Raw genomic sequence first — 18,334 nt, forward strand, 5'->3', positions numbered from 1 at the left:
AGCAGTTTTGAGAAAGTACATGTGACTTCTAGTCCTTGCCTACCTTACTTATGCCTCAAATTGTTATTTACCTATCTAAAAGTGAGATTTAAAAAATCTGTCATCATCCCTGAATAGGTGAAAAGTAGATAAAAGAATCTGAGTTTCTAATTCAAGAAACCTGAAAGATCACCTAACATGTCACACCTTCATTTTAAAAACATTAAAGCAGAGAAGCAACTCTTCAAAGTCACATAGTTTATGGCAGAACAGCACCTAGGATCCACATTTTCTGACTTTCAGTTAAATTTACTTGTTTCAATATTCCTTTTCTCTTATCTTTTGAGAAAACTAGGATAAGCAAAAAATGTGAGTAGGTAAAAGAAAAAGCTCTATAAAAAAACGAATCAACATCATGGAAGGAAGAGTATTAGAGAAAGAACAATAAGGACAAACCAGGTATGTTTTAAAATAAATGTCTACTCTACCCCTATTTCTAATCTTGCTTTCAAAATTTGGGGGGTGGCGGGGGGGTGGAGAATTTTATCTTTAAGAGCTTACGGGACTTTCTTTTTCAGAAATTTTAAAAATTAAAGAACTAAAATGTCTGTACACTGGTGCAGACCTGTTTGATGATTATTAAAATGAGAGTTCACTTAGATCTTAGGATTCAAAACTTATGACTTTCTGAATAAAGAATCTAAGAATTTAAAAGCAAGTCTTATGGATTTCAATTTGAAATTCTCTACAGGCAGGGTCCTGACCATAGAAAGGTTAAGTTTTCTATGGCCATTCATAATACAGTTTTGGTATATAAATAATTATTTTGGTATATAAATGTGATTATACATTTTTCTGAGTCTACAGATGAAATTAGGTTTTCAAAGGTAGTTAGTGACTCAAAATAAGAATTAATACTCTCCACCTACATACAGATGCAAAAAAACGGAGCATATAAAAGGACAAAACCTTATTAAGCAAATGAATATTTTAAAAGTATTCACCTATGGTTTCCACAAATTCCAAGCTCATCTAATAAAATTTAAATATGCTTTCGGTTTTTAAGTCTGATCTACATTCTGCTTTTCAGAAGCACTCTTCCATTCCAAATATAAATCACATAACTTATCTCTGCTCATGTTTTCCTTTGAATAGCAAATCTAATCAGAAAAAGATAATCCCTTTTAATTCAGATAATACATAATTTTATTTAAATTAGAAATATTTGTACTTGCTACAATCTAAATGTCTTCAATTTTCCCACTCTACTAAAATTCTGTTCACGAACATTTTAAAAACTCACATTTGCAAATGTTCCATACAGTTCAAAAAACTCCAAATGTGTGGAAACAGCTTTTACCAATTCAAATTTATACTGTTCTATCAAACTCTGAACTTGGAGACATCTCCACATTTTTTAATCTTTCATTTTCCTTTCCTTTAGATCTAGAAGAGAATTAAATAGAAATATTCCAAAACAGGTCAGAAGAGCATAACTCATCTGAATGTTTTAAATTGATTCTGTAATTTCAAGTTTAAGAGTAACACCAGAGCATATTATTTGATATGTTTTATTTTCATAACTAAATCACTTGCTGTATTTATTTTAATTTTAATCAAAAAAGTTAAATCAGTAGTCAAACCAGTTTGATGTTATCACTTTTCTTACTGAGCAATACTCAGAATGATTAGATACCTTAATATTTTCAAGAGTGGTTTGTAACCTATAAAACTCTTCAGAAGCAAGATTTTATTATCACCTTAAAAAGATGGTTTACAGCATGTTGCAGTGACATGATACCCCTTCTACACTCCAGGCCGTTCTCACATCAACACTAAGGCTACACTTAAAAACTTTTACACTTGAGTCTTTGGAACCTCAAAGGTCTATTTTTTCAACTCATTTACCTCAGTGCCTTATAATTATTATTTTGGATAATTTGAAGCAAGTTTAAATACATTATTTTACTTAATCCATAAAATAATTCTGTAAGTAAAAGCCAGTAACACTACTTCCATTTTACTGCTAAGCCCACCAAGTTCTAGGACTTACCCATATTTACACGATCAGAAAGTGACACTACGAATTTGAATCTGCCTCTTTCGTCTTTACAATCCACTTACAGTGTCTCAAACATAACTTCAACTCTGAACTTTCTCTCTTCCCAGACACATTCCTGTATCAACAACGTGTACCTATTTTCATTCTTACTGTGTTACTTAATTCAATAGATTATAAAGCTAATAAATATGTCCAGGTTTGGATGTACAGAGGCTGTGGTGGAAAATAGGATAGAAAATGGTTGATTGTGTTAGCTATAAAATTAGCATATTTGAAGTCTTTTAAATGACTTTTAAAGTAAAAGATTGTTGAGAAACAAATTAAACAAAATGTTTTAAGTGAAACTACAATTTTTTTTTTTTAAAAAGCAACCCTCACTTCTCAGTAGGAATTAGGTTTAGTCAGTGTAGAAGAGACCCCGTTCTCCATACTAGAACTGAAGGTGACTGGGCTCTCAATGGCTTCTTGGGGCCTGCATTCATTAGTCCTGGTAAAGAATCAAACAACTAGGGCTTTTTGATGTAGGTTTAAAATCACTTTGAACGCAAAAGTAATAAATCACTACTTTCAAAAGTGGAGTGTACTTTCAAAGATGAAATATCTTTCTGAACTTTAGAGAATGTGTGATATGGCTCGCTCAATGAATAACAATGTACTCTTTCAAAGAAAAACAGGTTGCGTCTCTCTATTAAATCAAATCTACCCCAAACCTAAACGTGGGAGCTTAACTTTAGTTTATTTCTGTCCACTAAATTTGGAGTTTATCCTGTTATTTCTAAGGCACATACTAAAAAATATCCTCCTTTTTTTATATAAGAAAAGTCTTCTACACGTAAGACAAACTGGCGTTTGGGTGCTCCACTACCACAACTTGCCCTTTGTACGTCTCTCTAAAAGCTAATGCATCAATATGTGATGAGTTATTCTCTTAGTAACAGATATATTGCTACTTGTAAACATCTTGAGTACAGAGGAAGGAATATTTGCATTCCTGCTTGTCCCTCCCTGTCCAATGCCTATAATAATTCAAAAGACATTTATGTCAGATAGGACCTCGATACTTTTCCAACTGAATGAATAAATACGAAAGACTAAGCATTCAGTACGGATGCAACAGAAGAGAATACGCAGGAAAGCAGAGAAGGAGGGACGAAAGAGGGAAGGGAATGAGTTCAGTATATTCTCAGGGATTATTTTGCCCTCACAAGAATATCAAAGTTTCTCAACACTTATATAGTCCGTCTATAATTTTACCTGATATTAAAGCAAAAATTCAAGGAATTTATATGGAATACAGAATGGCCCTTAAATGAAACAATATAAAATAAAGTTTATCTCATTTAGAAATAAAATCTGCTAAGAGCACCATGTCTCACAGACCTTCTTTTGTGCCCCTCATAAAATTCAGTAAATCTTAGCAATTAATTAGTTGTCCTACAGCAAAGCACTTTAATACTAAATTAAAGGGTCACCCAAGCCTAAACAGTTCTTGAGATTACTGACATTAATAAACAAAGTGACAACAAAATTATTTCTTTTCAACTACCTAGAATATGTATTTACTCTGAACTCTTTTTTAATTGAAATGCCACTATAGCAGAATGCCAAAATCTTCATTTAAATGAGTTCATAAAAATCAAGCTGACAGCAAGTTTCAATGATTATCACATGTGATTTATTTTGGCTAATGTTTACATACTTTAAAAAGACTGTTATTACTAGGGTCATCAAAATTAAATCTAAACTTCATCACTGAGTACATCCGAATGATATCACTCTAAGCACTTACAAATTTTTTGGTCAGAAGCACAGATAATGAAAAAATTAAGCTACAACTGTCATCTGTTCTTTGAAATTCCAAATATTCTAAAAGCGAACTCAGACTTGATTTTAAAATTAATTCTTTTTTATAATCTTTTTGATTAACTACTGTATCATGGATATAACAGCTGTTGAATTAGAAAATGTTTCACCATAAAAAGTGAGTTTTTTACTAATACCAAAGTTAATTACATCAATACCCCTCAAGGCCACTGAGAGAACTAATGAACCACGTGCTTCTCCAAAACTGGAAGCTAGTTCAGCTGCAACTTTGTCGGTTTGCAAGAATAATATGAATTAACTAGTAATTCAAAAAAGCCAATGACTTTAAAAAAAGAAAAAAATAAATAACAAGAATAACTAAGATTAGTATCAAAGAAGTAAGAAGTAGCATTTCTCATACTCTTGCATCACAAAGAGGTTCACTAGTGTGCCAACATCTGGTGACACATTTTACCTTCAGGACTAGAAGGGACGCTACTGCCTGGTTTCCAGGAGCTTCCCAAGCCCTTCCTGAGAACACTGCGTACTCTCCACCTAATGAGAGTAACTATTAAGTCTCCTAAGCAGCAGCACTACCAGAGATGCAGCTTGGAGGCATGGGGCCAAATGACGGTTTCTTCCCATCTCAAACTGCAGTTTTAAACAGTCCCAAGCAGAGCCCATTAAGCTGGGGGCCACGGATGTGTGCAGAGTTCTAACACCGGATGCTAAGAGACAAAAACCCCAGGCTGGTCTAAAGTCAAATATCATGACTAAGCAAGATTTCTCTGCCTGCCATTGTCAACTCAGGAAGTTGACCTAAGAGAAATCAATCAAAGACAAATCTACAAAATGCCCACTACTTTTTTAAGGGAGTCATAGTCAAGAGGGGGAAGGGAAGGGAAGGGAAGGGAAGGGAAGGGAAGGGAAAGGGAAGGGAAAGGGAAGGGAAAGGGAAGGGAAAGGGAAGGGAAAGGGAAGGGAAGGGAAGGGAAGGGAAGGGAAGGGAAGGGAAGGGAAGGGAAGAGAAGAGAAGAGAAGAGAAGAGAAGAGAAGAGAAGAGAAGAGAAGAAAAGAAAAGAAAAGAAAAGAAAAGAAAAGAAAAGAAAAGAAAAGAAAAGAAAAGAAAAGAAAAAGTCTGGCAGCCTTGCTAAACTGCCAGACCCCTTATCAAAATAAATGGGCTTCAAGAGGAGCTAAGCCTGAACCACTCCCAGGAGAAGAGCCTCTCCAACGCCCCTCTCAGAGCAGGGGGCTGAGAGTGGCACTGGAGACATCACCCAGAGAGCAGAACTAGAGGGAGCTAACCGGAATGAGGGGGGCATTCCCTAGCAGAACAAGAATCCTCCTTATTCCTACCGAGGCCCAGCGATCCTTGTGTGCTGTTTCCCCTTCTCATCTTTCCAGGTGGTGGTTTCACCTCAGGTAACCAATTTCTCCTACTCCATTGTATACAGGGGTATGTTGGAGGTGTCTGAATTTGCCACTTATCACAGACAGCCAGTATAGGAGAAGAAATAAGAGAAGGTCTGAAAGGACTAATCAGGTAAAACTGGGGACAGTGATAACCTGACTTCAGGCCCCTGTGCTCTGGAGAAGGAGGTAAACTGAGTTTTGGTTTTACATGGGATAGTGAATAGTGCCTATGCTGACCATCAGTATATTCTGTAGTCTGAAAGACCACCTCTAACATAAGCCAGGAAAACAGATTTACAACAAGTTTTATCCCAAACCTGAGAACCAGGTTATCTGGATTAATCCTCTCCCTCCCACCACCAACAGAGCTCGTATTAAGTACACAAGAGTACTGCTACCTGCAAAATCAGTTGAAGAGTAAGAAAACTAAAAAACAATGTACATGTTTATTCAAAATGTGAACATGCCAATGTTTCTACCACTGTCAGAAGAACAGCAATTAACCAACCCATGTAAGACTACAGATATTGTGTTTTAAGTCAACAGCTCAGTATTTTCCATACCATTTTTGTAAGTAGTCCAGTGCCTCCAAACGAGCACCAATCTCAAAAGTGATTCCAGGACGATTTGGGGGCTTTTTACTCATCTTGAGATCCTATTCTTCAGGATTCTCTTTTCACTACCTCAAGAGAAAAAAAAATAGTTAGATTCTGATGCATAAAATGCATAAGGGATTAAACAGAATTTTTAAAACATTACATGAGATGTTAAAATAATTGTCAAATTTTTAAGAAATTTGAATGATTACCAATATCTCTAGGTAAAGTACTGTGCAATTTGCAATCTTAACAATGAATTAAGAAAAAGGACATCAAAAAGACAACCACTATAAAAAAAAATTAATAGATGGGGATTAAAACTAGCTAATGGCTAAAATGCTTTAATTTTAACTTGAAAATATTCACGAAAATTCTCCAAGTTAATGGCTGAAAATGTTTTTCCACCTTTGAAAAATCAAGACAACTCAGTGTTCTGGAATATGACTACCGAAATTCTTGAGAACAAATTAGCCTAGTTTCCCAACAAATATTTATTGAGTGGCTTGTAACAGAAAACACTTGATAAGAGACTAAAGAAAGCAAAGGTGGAAGAAGCAACAGACACACTCTTCTTCCAGCGAAGATTTTAATAATTTCTTCTGTGATTAGGATTTTTCATTACCTATGATCTCCCACCTTGCAAAGACCCAAAATCAATTTCTTTCTCAGTCTTCACATTCAATAAGCAACAATGATATGGATTTTAACTCTGAAAATTTATTTCTACTATATTAACAATAAAAGTTGTTGTACATTCAAACAAAAAACTACAAAGGAATACCTATTCCTCTCCAGACCATCAACATGTGGAATATTCGCTATCCTTTTGGCCAGTTGCCACCCAGCAAACTTGAGATAAGTCACATTTTCACTACCTAGTACCTGAGGAATAGGAATGCATTTTGAGATAGCCTAATCAAAATATAACATGTAATCAGAAATGCAAACCTACTGTGAGCGGGGGAAAGGAGAAATCCCTAAAACCTTTTTTATATTTAGAATTACTAATGACCATGCTCCCTTCTAGTTTAGAAAACACACAACTGTGTAATGTGTTTTCAATGGTTTTGTCACAATTCACAAGGGACAAAACATAACAACAAACATAAAAAAAACCAACTACTCCTTCAAAGAATTTGACAGGTAAGGGAAAATACGTGCCATATGCATGCCAAATACAACAACAATCGTGCCATAAAAATACGTAAAATCAAACTTAAATTCTGGGGCGGAGAGGTGGGGGCAGACAGCCTCCTGCCCATCGTGGCAGCAACAAAGATTAATGTTAACAATAAGTTCGGCCAGAAGGCATTCGTTGTAAAAGAAACAAGAGTATAAATATTTTTAAGAGCAGTCTGGTCAGTGTGCAACATACAAGGCAGTTACTTAATTCTGTAGAAATCTAATCCATCTTTTCTGCTGTTCTTCACAGGAAAAACTTAGTTAAGGGGTAACTGACCAGTTACACTAACATTTTCTAGGATCAAACTTACAACCCACAAGAAGTGAAAGAGTTAAGGAGATAATCTCCCAGTGATAATTCTGGATGGGGTACCAGAAAAGGCAAGATTTCCTTTTTCTTGGGTGGAGAGGGGAGGATGGGGAGGGATTTGAATTAACGAAAAGTAAGACAAAGTAAGACAATCTATTGGGAGGCAAAACTTGAAGCAAAAAGAGAAAGGGAGACAGAACGGAGAGGAATAAAATCGGGAAAGAAAACGAACAAGAATGCAAATATATATAAGGATGGTGAAACTTGTGGACCTAACAAATGACAGAGAAGAGAAAATTATTAAGAAGATAAAACGCTAGGAAAGTGAAGCGACAGTCACAGAATGGCCGAGGAGCCAAAAAAAAGGTCAAGGGACGGTGATGTGGGGCGGGAAGGTGTTGGCCAGGGACGCAGAGACGGCCAGGAAAGGCTCTGACAGGGCTGGCTGGGAGCAGGAGACGCCTCCAGGTTTGACAGCAGTCCGGACCTCGGCAGGGGGGGAAGAAGGGAGGGGGAGAGGGAGCGGCTGCGCCCAGACAATAGGGGCGGCGAGTTACGGGGAGAGACGCGGGCGGGGAGCCGGCCGGAGAGAGACATCAGCGCGGGGGCGTCCCGAGCAGCCAGGCGAGGGCCAGGCGGCCTCCGGGCCCTGCCACCGCCGCCGCCGCCTCTTACCGACTCGGCCTCCTCTTTGCACAGTTGCCGGGCCGTCCGGGACCGAGCCGGGGCACGAACAGGACGGCCAGCCCGGGCCTCCGCCTCCGCCCAGGCAGCGGTCAGGGAGGGAGCTGGAGCGGAGCGAGCTGAGGCCGCAGTGCGGGGTCGGGCCCGACGTCGCCCGGGAGGGAGCAGGTCCGAGCCCTCAAGCCCGCTCGGTGTCCGCTGCCATCGCCTCCTCCGCCGCCGGCCAGCCCTGACGCGACGCCGGGCCCGGCGACGTCAGCCGCCCGCGACGCGCCGGAAGCGGGCCCGGCCGCGTCACGTGACACGCGAGGGTTGGGCCCGGGCCGCGCAGCTGATAGGAGGGCCGCCCTGGGAGGCGGGGCTTTGTGGCAGTTGGATGATGCCTAGCGGGAGGGGCCCTGGTGAGCGGAGGAAGGAACGCAGGCTCCAGGACCCCACTGCCAGTTGTGAAGTGTTGGACCTTTGAGAGATGAGGATGAAGCCCATTGAAGGTTATTGTTGTTAGTTTTTTGGGAACCAGTTCCTCAAAATTCCTTAATTCCAGCACCCTAGGCAAACTTCTGTAAATGCACTACACGCTTTCTTAGATAACCCACCCCATTCCATATTAAGAATAGAGCAAATGGTTACTGTTATAAAGTAAATAAACGTCTGTTGAATGAATACTTTGTAGAAGGCGGTGTGTTGTAAGTAGATCACGGGACAACCACAATGGCACAGTCGTGTTGCTCTGTAGTCTAGGAGATCCTTACAAAAGGCAAACATTACTAAGATGTTTTGTGTATGGGTGGGTGGGTGTGTGTGCGCGCGCGCGAGTGCAGGTAAAGAACCTATAGCTAAATTGCTGTGACTTTCCCAAGAATACACAACGAATGATAGAGCTACTTTTTATGAACACTTAACCATAGCCCAAACTCTGTATTAAGCACAGAAGGAATTGTCCCCTCTGTAGGGGAAACCAACAAGAAAACACATTCAAAGCAATATTGAGATGAAGCGTCTTTTCTCTCTCACTTTCCAGTGTGCCACACTGGCTCTCAAGCTTTCTAAATGCAGCATTGCATACAAATAACACTTTTATTTAACATGCTTTGCAGTGTGGAGTTAAAATAGCAAAGTATCTCTCTTTAAGCTTCAATTATAGTGAGATTCAGTAATTTAAACAACCACATTCATATCTTTTTATTCAACAGACACTCAGTCAGCACTTACCATGTTACTAATAGCTACAGAGTCAGACTGAGCATGGCAACATATAGAAAAAATATATAGAATTTTTTCGTCGCTAGTGGACATTTGTCTTCTCAGTTTTGGTTGCCCAGCATCTGAAATCCCTTTCCATGTTTGGAAAATCTTCCATCATGGTTGTCATTAGTGCAATATGCCATATATATCCAGAATCTTCTGGACACATGGTAGGATTATACTTTCCACCCTCCTTAGAATTATGTGTGGCCATTTGATTTCCTTTAGTTAATAAAATGAGATTGGAAATAAGTTTTGTCACAGCCAGTTGGTAATTTTAAAAGCCAGTTTACCGAGTTTTCTGTCTCTGGCACAGTGAAAAGCAGCTTTTGGGATAGCGATTGCTCAAACAACCCAGGTTCTAGACCGATTGTGATGATACTAATCCACAACTGATGTGTAGCATAAGGGAAAAAAATAAATATTTGTCGGTTTAAGCTATTGAGATTTTTTTAGAGTTGTTTGTTACATAGCATAACCTAATGCAACTGACATATACACCTTATGAATCTTTAGGCAAAGTCAACCTCAAACTAAATAAGATGAAAATGTGAGAAACTCATGATCCCAATTTCCCTTGCAGCTTAAGTTCTGTTCTCAGCTGCACCAATTAGACTCTTTCACTGAGAACTGTGTATGAGAAGCTGATAATGATGTTCAAGATGAGGAAAATTTTCTCCTGCAGCAGTGGCAGTACCGTACCAGTAATCAAATTTCTGACTTTCAGACCAGAGTTAACTAACTGAACCCTGGCAAAATCCTTGCTGACCCAAAAGCCAGTAAGTAAGAAAAAAAATATTTGTTGTTATACATCACTGAAAATTTGAAGTTGTTTGTAATTTAAACAAAATACATACATGAAGGATAGAACAGAATACTATGTCCTCTCCACGGTTTGCTGACAATCCATCAATCTACCCTGAACAAATGATTCTTCCATTTTACAAGGGATCCCTCCTATAATGCAACTTGAAAGAAAATAAATGCAAATGAAGTCTTATGTAAATGATACCTGACTTGAGTGCATTGTATAGGTAGGTCAGTGTTCTTAAGAGAGTTAATACCACCCTTTAGAGGACACTTTGGGAATTAGGGGTGAGGGGGTAAAGAATTGCTGCAGCTTAGTGGAGGAGGGACCAGAGGTGCTAAACATTCTGAAATGCACAGTGCAATCCCATACCTTAAAGAATTACCCCAGGTTATACATGATTTTTGAATGTCCTTCCAAACATTCATGTAGGTAAAAAGCCTGTTTATAATTGTCTGAGCCTAGAACTCAGCTTTACACATAAGTACAAAGTATTTTTACAAGATTTTAATATACATTCAATTTATGAGGAGTGGGGCCGTGATATAACATGAGGGAGGATTGTTGTCTTTGTATGAATATTATGAAGAGTTTATTGCATTTTTAAAAATCATATCACCAATGGCAAAACTACTCATAGTCTTTGAAGCACTGATGGAACACACCTACATCAATCTCTGTTTTCTAGCTGTTATATTCAGGATAAATCTAAATTTCTGTGCAAGCACTTGACTACTTCATTGTGATTGTGTCTCTTTGTGAGTTATGGCTGAACACTCATGTACTGAGATACATAGTATTTTATTGTGAATTCTTTTTATAAATTAATTTTTATATTATAGTTATGGCATTGTATTGATTTTTTTAAATATGTGTAGCTTGATTATTTCATCTATGAATTTAATTTCAGAAAAGTGCTGAAAAGAGGACATCGAGTCTAGTAAGACTGATGCAAACCCCATATAGGCTATCATTGCTGCTTTTGACCCTGTGGAGTCAAAGGACAGGATCAGGGCAAGGATACAAGGTACAGAAAAGTCTAGAGAAGTCTCTTCAGCCTTACAGTGAAGTTATGCATTGCTGTGCCCCCTTGCCCCTCTCCCACCCTGCACACCCCTCATCCAGATGGTTAAATGTTAGCCATCAGTCACTTCATCTCCAAATTTAGAAAGAAAGAACTTACAGCTGTGTTTGAGTGGAACCAAACAAGCAGTGGGCAAATTATCTTGAAACAAGGGTCCCTAGGCAGAAATCACTGAAATTCTTCCAACATTAAAAATATGAAGATGGGACTATAATGTCTCCCAGAATATACCTACTTTAAGGGAAGAAGAAATCACTACTAAATATCAGATATTCCTTAATTACTAACAGAAGAAAGCTATTTTTTTGTGTGTGCGTTGCTTTAATATATATAATTAGCATCAGTGAAGAAAATCAATGCAATTCAATGTTTTGGGTTTGTTTTTGGTTTATGGGTTTTTTTGTTTGCTTGTTTGTTTTTTGTTTTTTTGTTTTTTAAATAGACTAGGTAGAAACCTAAACTACTGCAATAGACTCCCCACCCTTGGCATATGTTTCTGCTCCAGGTACTGAAAAATCTTTGAGAATGGCACTAACATCACTTCCTTCACCTGCCAAGGGACTTAGTTGTCTTGTCTCTCTGTCACCATATCCTTTTATCAACTGAACAGAAGTGATAATTGTTCCAGATTAATTCTGGGCCCCTAGGGCAAGTATGAACCTGCCAGGGCGATATCATCTCATGTGTGTCCACACCCAGCATTCTGCTCACATTCCTAATTTATTTCCCATTTTGACTTCTGGGTTCATAGGCTGCTTCCTTAGAATGAGTCAATCTTAAGGATGCTGGGACGTTCTAGATAATTTTATTTAATTAATTTATTTATTTGTTTAACTGGAAGTTCATATACTATTCAGAAGCTACCCAGGTCTCTGAGACTTAAGAATTTTAGACTTGGTACTAATGATTTCAGCCTCTGCTAGTAAAAGTCATAAAACAGAAAAAGAATTACATGCCTGGCTCAGCAAAAGCTTAGACATGCCGCCAGAGGCCTAAGTGACAAAGAACTCCTTTTTGTGCAGACTGCCCTGAAGCAAAGGAGTGACAACAGCTTTTATTATCATCCAAACCTGGACACGTTTAAGTGGAAAGAGGTGCTATTAATAATCATGCCAGAACAACAGGTGGGTTCCTGGGCATTCCTGGACAAACCGAGGTGTTTGATCATATTACCTAAAGCAGGAAAAAATTAATAAAGAGAAGTTAGGTAAAGATTTCCTAAATTTAAATCAAATATGAAGTCAACTCCTGATTTCTCAGTGGATTTTCCCATTTGTGATATTAGGACAAAGCCTGGGCTCTCTACTTCCAGCTACCATGCTGAGACTTTGAAACTCCTCTGACTCTGGTTATTGTTGTTTATTGTTATCACTCCATAAACTATTATCAGCGTGTCTCAAGCACTGGCCCATCAATCATCAGTGTTAGACCCACCCGGGCTGTCTGTTAAAATGCAAGTTCCTGGGCCCTAACCTGTATCTTGGGCTTGGAGACTAGGTATCTGCATTTTAAAGGCCGTCTTAAAGTGTCTCACGTACACAGAAGTTTCAGACCTGCAATGTGTTAGGAGTCTTGTGGTTGCATAGGACAGAAACTCAAAGCAAACAGGCTTAAGCATAAATGGAATTTATGTTTGTGGAATTAGGAAGGGATATTTTGGCTCTCCAAGCAGTTTGATTCAGGGATCAAATGATAACATCTTTAACTCTGCTTCCCATGGGATGGCTTGATTCTTGGGATCCATATCCAGGCCCCCAACAGCTTCTGACTTGTCATTATAACATCCTAATGAACATAAAAACAAGTCCTGGAAGGCATTCTCTCATTGGCCTAAATTAAGTCAGGTGCCCAACTCTGAAACAAGCATGGTGGCCAATGGGAATGATTTACACTGATTTGTCATTAACCTGGGTCCAATCCCCAATCAGGCAGGTGGGAGTGGAGACTAGCCCCAACCTCAGGAACTGAGAGATGGAAATAAGTGGGTCCTTTGAAGAAAATGAGGTGCTGTTACCTGAAAGAAAGACATTGGGAGCCAGACAACAAAAACAACTAATATTCATTGCAACTGGTTGATACTGACTGTAATCCTAAATTACAATTTACGCCTGAGAATATTCTCCTTGGTTTGCAAAGCTAGAAAACCAAGCCAAATGAGAGGAAAATCTAGTGAGAGACTGACCTAATACTCATATTTTTAATTACTTCGGTGTTTGCTTTTAGAGGCAGATTTCTACAATGTAGAGCACACTGCTGGGGATTGTTAAAACTGGAGAAGATGAGGGTGAGCAACAGAACGTGGCAAGTATACAAATTAACAGTAACCAAACAGCGAACTCTTTAAACCTCTTAGTGGCCATTAATTTCCTTGAGAATGGAGCTAGCTACAATTCAGTGGCATCCTCTAATGTGGCAGACAGCAGCGTTCTTTTGCCATTCAGGTATCTGCTTAATCACGCAACAAACTTTGGTTGATCTACCTAATGCTAGAAACTAGGTGATGCAGAGTGAGAAAATAGAGGGAAAAACAGGGCATCCAGTGCTAAGAGGACTTGCCGTGATGGGGATGTGGATACAGAGACAGCCAAGCACAATAAGAAGCCAAATATGAATCCGTTTGAAATGGAGATACTATGGGAGTGTATTCATTCTGACTCAGCAAATCAAGAAGGACTGCATAGGGAGGGGAAGTGACATTTGAAACATGCTTTGAAGGATGAGTAAGCTTCAGATAAAGTTCTATACAGACTTCAAAATTATTATTGCCCTATAGTTCTTTATAGTTTCTTATTGAAGTATAGTTGCTGTATAATATTAAATAAGTTACAGGTGTACAATACAGTGAGTCACAATTTTTAAAGGTTATACTCCATTTATCCTTATTATAAAATTTTTTGCTATATTCCCCATGTTGAACAGTATATCCTTGTAGCTTATTTTATACCTAATAATTTGCACCTCCTACTCCCCTACCCCTATATTGCTCCTTCCTGCTCCCCTCTCCCAACAGTTAACTGCTTGTTTGTTCTCTATATCTGTGAGTCTGCTTCTTTTCTGTTTCATTCCCTAGTTTGTTGTATTTTGGGGATTTCACATGTAAGTGATAGCATGCAGTATTTGTCTTTGTTTCTGATTTATTTCACTTAGCACAATGTCTTCCAAGTTCATCTTTGTTGCTGCAAATCGCAAAATTTCTTTCTATGGCTAAGTAGTATTCCATTGTGTGTGTGTGTGTGTGTGTGTGTGTGTGTGCACCTATGATATCTATATATTTACACCACGTCTCCTTTATCCATTCATTTGTTGCTGGACACTCTTTATAGTTTTGATTCACTCTCTGACAAATAAAAAACAACATTCTACTTCCAATTCTTTTCCACAAGCATTTATTAAACATCTGCAAAGTGCCAAGTTCAGAACTAGGCCCAAGAAGCGTAAGAATGAATAAGCTTAATTCCTGATCGTAAGGCACTTAAAAGTGTTGAACAGACCTGCACACTAACAGGTCATCTTGATACAGGGTATGTGTTAGCACACAGGAATATATAGGGTCAGAATACATTCTCCAACTGGTCTCTTGCAATTTAACTAAGTGTCTGTCCTCTTGGTCAGGACCAGAAAACAATCCCAACATCTCCAAGGTAACTGCCTGACACTGAGATGAAAGAGTTCCACCTGCGGGGGAGGGGAGCAGGCTGGACATGGCCAAGAACCCGTTAGCACACAGAGCACCGCAGTCCACAGTTCTGCCTTAGTTAAGTAAATAATCCTGAGGCAACGCAACCCAGCCTTGTGGTCAGGTATTGGATTACTTCCTCTTTTGCATTTTGCAAAACATTTAACAGAGCCAGTTTCCCCAGGATGAGGGTAAACACCTTTTGATTTTCTTTATTTTCTTTCCTTTTGTTTTTTTAAGAACTGTGGATATCATGAAGATCCCAGGAGACTATAAATTTAAAGGAATTCAATCCATTAACAACTTAAAATAAGAAAGCATATTTAGAGCCAGGGATTTGGAATAAGACCAGGAATTGTATGTTAGACGTGACACTATTACCAGAGTGGCTGGGGAATGAGACACTCCTCTGACTTTCTTTCCCTTGCATGTAAATGGGAATCTCCTTCACAGACCTGTAAGGAGGATTAAATTGGAAAGAACCAGCCTTATATATTTTGCAGATGATAAATGATACGCAGACGCCAGGTGTTTCCGAACGTTCCTCTCTCACCTTTCATGGGGACCCATGCATCTAGTCACTGCACTCTCTGCGGGCACTCCCAGTTTCACGCTCTGTGATTCCATGAAAACGTGCACTTTCTGAAGACTTACTTTGCTTCAAGTCTTGTATTTGCTGCTGGGGATTACAGAGATGAATACGACACTGTTCTTGCTGCCAAGAATGCAAGCTTTTATTAAGACTTTATTACAGGGTTTTCACCAGCTAATCAGTCTCTCTCTATCCTCCTCAACCTCCCCCCATTTCTCAGTCTGACTTTTGTCTCTCCATCTCTCTCTCTCCCTCTCTTTAAAGAAAAATTATTCCCACTGCAATTAGAATATGAACCCTGAGCAAACAGTAAGGGCATACCTAGAGCGTTTTTGAGAGACAGGAATTTCCATTAAAAAAATTGCATAAATTCTAAAAAGACGCATTGGCAGCAAAAGAAGTTTGAGAATGCCAATTATAAGAAAATCTAATGTAAAGGCAAATAATAAAAGTACTGTGATGAATCTAACTGTGTCGTATTGTAAGTCCTGAAAATCAGAAGAAACCATTGGAGATTTCATTCTTCTGTCACCATCTGAACATGTGACGCTCTAGCATTGTTACAAGGGAACTGGGGGGAGGGTACAGCTCAAGTGGTAGAGCGCATGCCTGGCACATATGAGGTCCTGGGTTCAATCCCCAGTACCTCCTCTAAGAATGAATAATAAATACACCTAATTACCTCCCTCAACCAATAAATAAATAAATAAATAACATAAACTAAAAAAAAGCCAAAAACAAGGTTGTGAACAAACAGTGGTTCAAACCATCTGAGATGGTTTTATGTATACACACACACACACACACACACATATTCTATGTTTATACTTCCTTCATGTTAGGTGTTTGGGGGAGAGGGGAATCTTAGACAATTTTTGACACTGGTAAGAGGGTTTCGGTTTGACTGTTTCAGGGGTGCTAAACCTCAAGTTGTAGGACAAGCTGGTTAGGATCAAAAGGTGGGCATGAAGTAGGGTGAGTGGGGACAACTGGAATCTATGAAGACCCAGTTGGAATGTGACTCCTTCTATTGTTGAAACCCATTTGGCCCCTTCCCATCTCCAAGCCTTCAGCTTCATTGCCATGGATGCTCTGCTATGGAGTCACACTCACTCCTGGACTAGGATTTGGGAAGCTGAAGGAAGCAATCCCACAGGGACTGGAGCTTTGGGGTCAATCCATACAGCGAGTCAGCAGAGCTGTGAAAACTTCTGTGAGCTGCAACCAAGTCTGACCCACCTGGACCTTCCAAGGACCATCATGACTCCTGCTGCACTCCCACCTTCTGACTCTTGAACTAATTGCATTTATGGCCCATCCTAACAAGGAGCATACAAAGAAAGGGATTCTAGGACCTGTGGTCAGCTTAACCACATTGACACATAAAGCTACCATGTGGGACGATGTGTGATTATTGCTACAAGCCACTAAGATCTGGGCGTTGACTTTTACTGTAGCATAATTGTGCTACAATGGCTGGCCTCCATCTCCTTCCAGATCATTAATCTTTCCATATATCTCCTTCTGGACCCCATAGAGTTCTGTGTTATGTAGCAAAGAGCCCAGCCAGACTTGGACGGTATCAAAGCCTATTCATTTATTATTATTATTATTATTAGGCCTACTGGGCCCTAGACTGGATGCCAATCATAGGAACAACTACAACAAACTAGAAAAGCGTGATTCCTATTCTCCCCAAACTCACAATAGAGCGCTAGAGAGAAACATCAGTAAAAATCTGGTCCATTAACTGGAATTGTGATACATGTTCCAAAGGAAAAGCACAGTCAGCTACAAGACCTAGAATCTGATCTCAGAAAGGCTGCTCAGAGCAAATCTTTGCACCTAAAATATGAGCAGGAGAGACAGAGGCTGGGGAAGAAGGCCAGCAGCAAAGGAAGTAGCATGTTCGAAGAGCTTGAGGTGGGACCCAGCTAGAGAAGGTGAGAAAAAAGCCACCATGGTTGAATTGTAGAAAGGTGGGAGGGTGGTGAGGAGAAGATGAGGCTGGAAAACAGGCAGGACCGGACCCCAGAGGGCCTTGAAGGCCATGGAGGGGATTTTGAACTTTATCTGAGAGAGGAGCAAAGACAAGCCATGCAAGGATTTAATCAGAGGAGCGACATAACCAGATACTCATATTGCAGAGGTCATTCTGGCTGTGGATTGGAGGATATATTGGAGAGAGGCTGGGGACAGTTAGAAAGTTGGTACCGAAGTCCAGACAAAAGAAGGAGGCAGCTGCAGCTCCAGAGGTGACAGTGGAGTTGGAAAGAGTGTCTCCTTGAAGAGCTACAGAGGGGAGAGTGTTGATTCCTCCCAGTTTCCTGGCCTAAGCAGTTGGATGGAAGATGGTGCCGTTTAATGGGACACACAATACCAGAGGAAGGTGAGGCTTAGCTAGGAAGGGAGGCCATGAGTACGTGAAGGATTTAAGCAAGCATGCAGGTATGTTTATGTATTGCTAAAAGTATTTTTAAATTAATGCATCAAATGCACCAAGCACATTAGCATTTCCTGAAGTATATTCACTAACATCCTACCCTTCCAAAAGCAGCCTGTGATGAGCAGCACCATCTCCACCAGAGCTGACCTAGAACACAGGTCTTGGGAGATGTTATGTGACCAAGAGGTTTCCAGGGAACATTATTTTCATAAATGATGAGAACAGTTTTCTTTGGAATAGTTGCAAAAGTCCATAATTACTTAAAAGGTTTTATCATGACCTCTATTTTAAAAAACCAATTTTTTTCTTGACCCTTTTTTAAAGAACCACTTTATCGAGGTGTTATTGACATAGAAAAAGCTGTACATATTTAATGTATATGATTTGATAAGTTTGGAAGATTGGAGTTAAGTATACAACCATGAAATCGTCACCACAGTCAATGCCA

General features: G+C 39.4%; 1 protein-coding gene across 7 annotated transcripts in view; it reads right to left on the reverse strand.

The window, feature by feature from the left end:
* Positions 1-8,288, reverse strand: part of PHF20L1 (PHD finger protein 20 like 1) — a 68,948-nt gene extending 60,660 nt beyond the window's left edge. For 3 of the 7 annotated variants that reach the window (XM_031439657.2, XM_064476831.1, XM_064476828.1), the window contains exons 1-2: positions 8,027-8,287; positions 5,824-5,939 (exon numbers count right to left, since the gene is read on the reverse strand). In XM_031439657.2, the coding sequence (XP_031295517.1) occupies positions 5,824-5,906 (83 nt within the window). In that variant the 5' untranslated portion in view covers positions 5,907-5,939; positions 8,027-8,287. Of the gene's footprint in view, positions 1-1,282; positions 1,426-5,823; positions 5,944-8,026 lie in introns of those variants that run through there. The other 4 variants (XM_031439656.2, XM_064476832.1, XM_064476829.1 and 1 more) reach the window with 3 other exon arrangements.
* Positions 8,289-18,334: the final 10,046 nt, after the last annotated feature.

Source organism: Camelus dromedarius, chromosome 20, assembly GCF_036321535.1.
Source record: "Camelus dromedarius isolate mCamDro1 chromosome 20, mCamDro1.pat, whole genome shotgun sequence".
Taxonomy (NCBI): Eukaryota; Metazoa; Chordata; class Mammalia; order Artiodactyla; family Camelidae; genus Camelus; species Camelus dromedarius.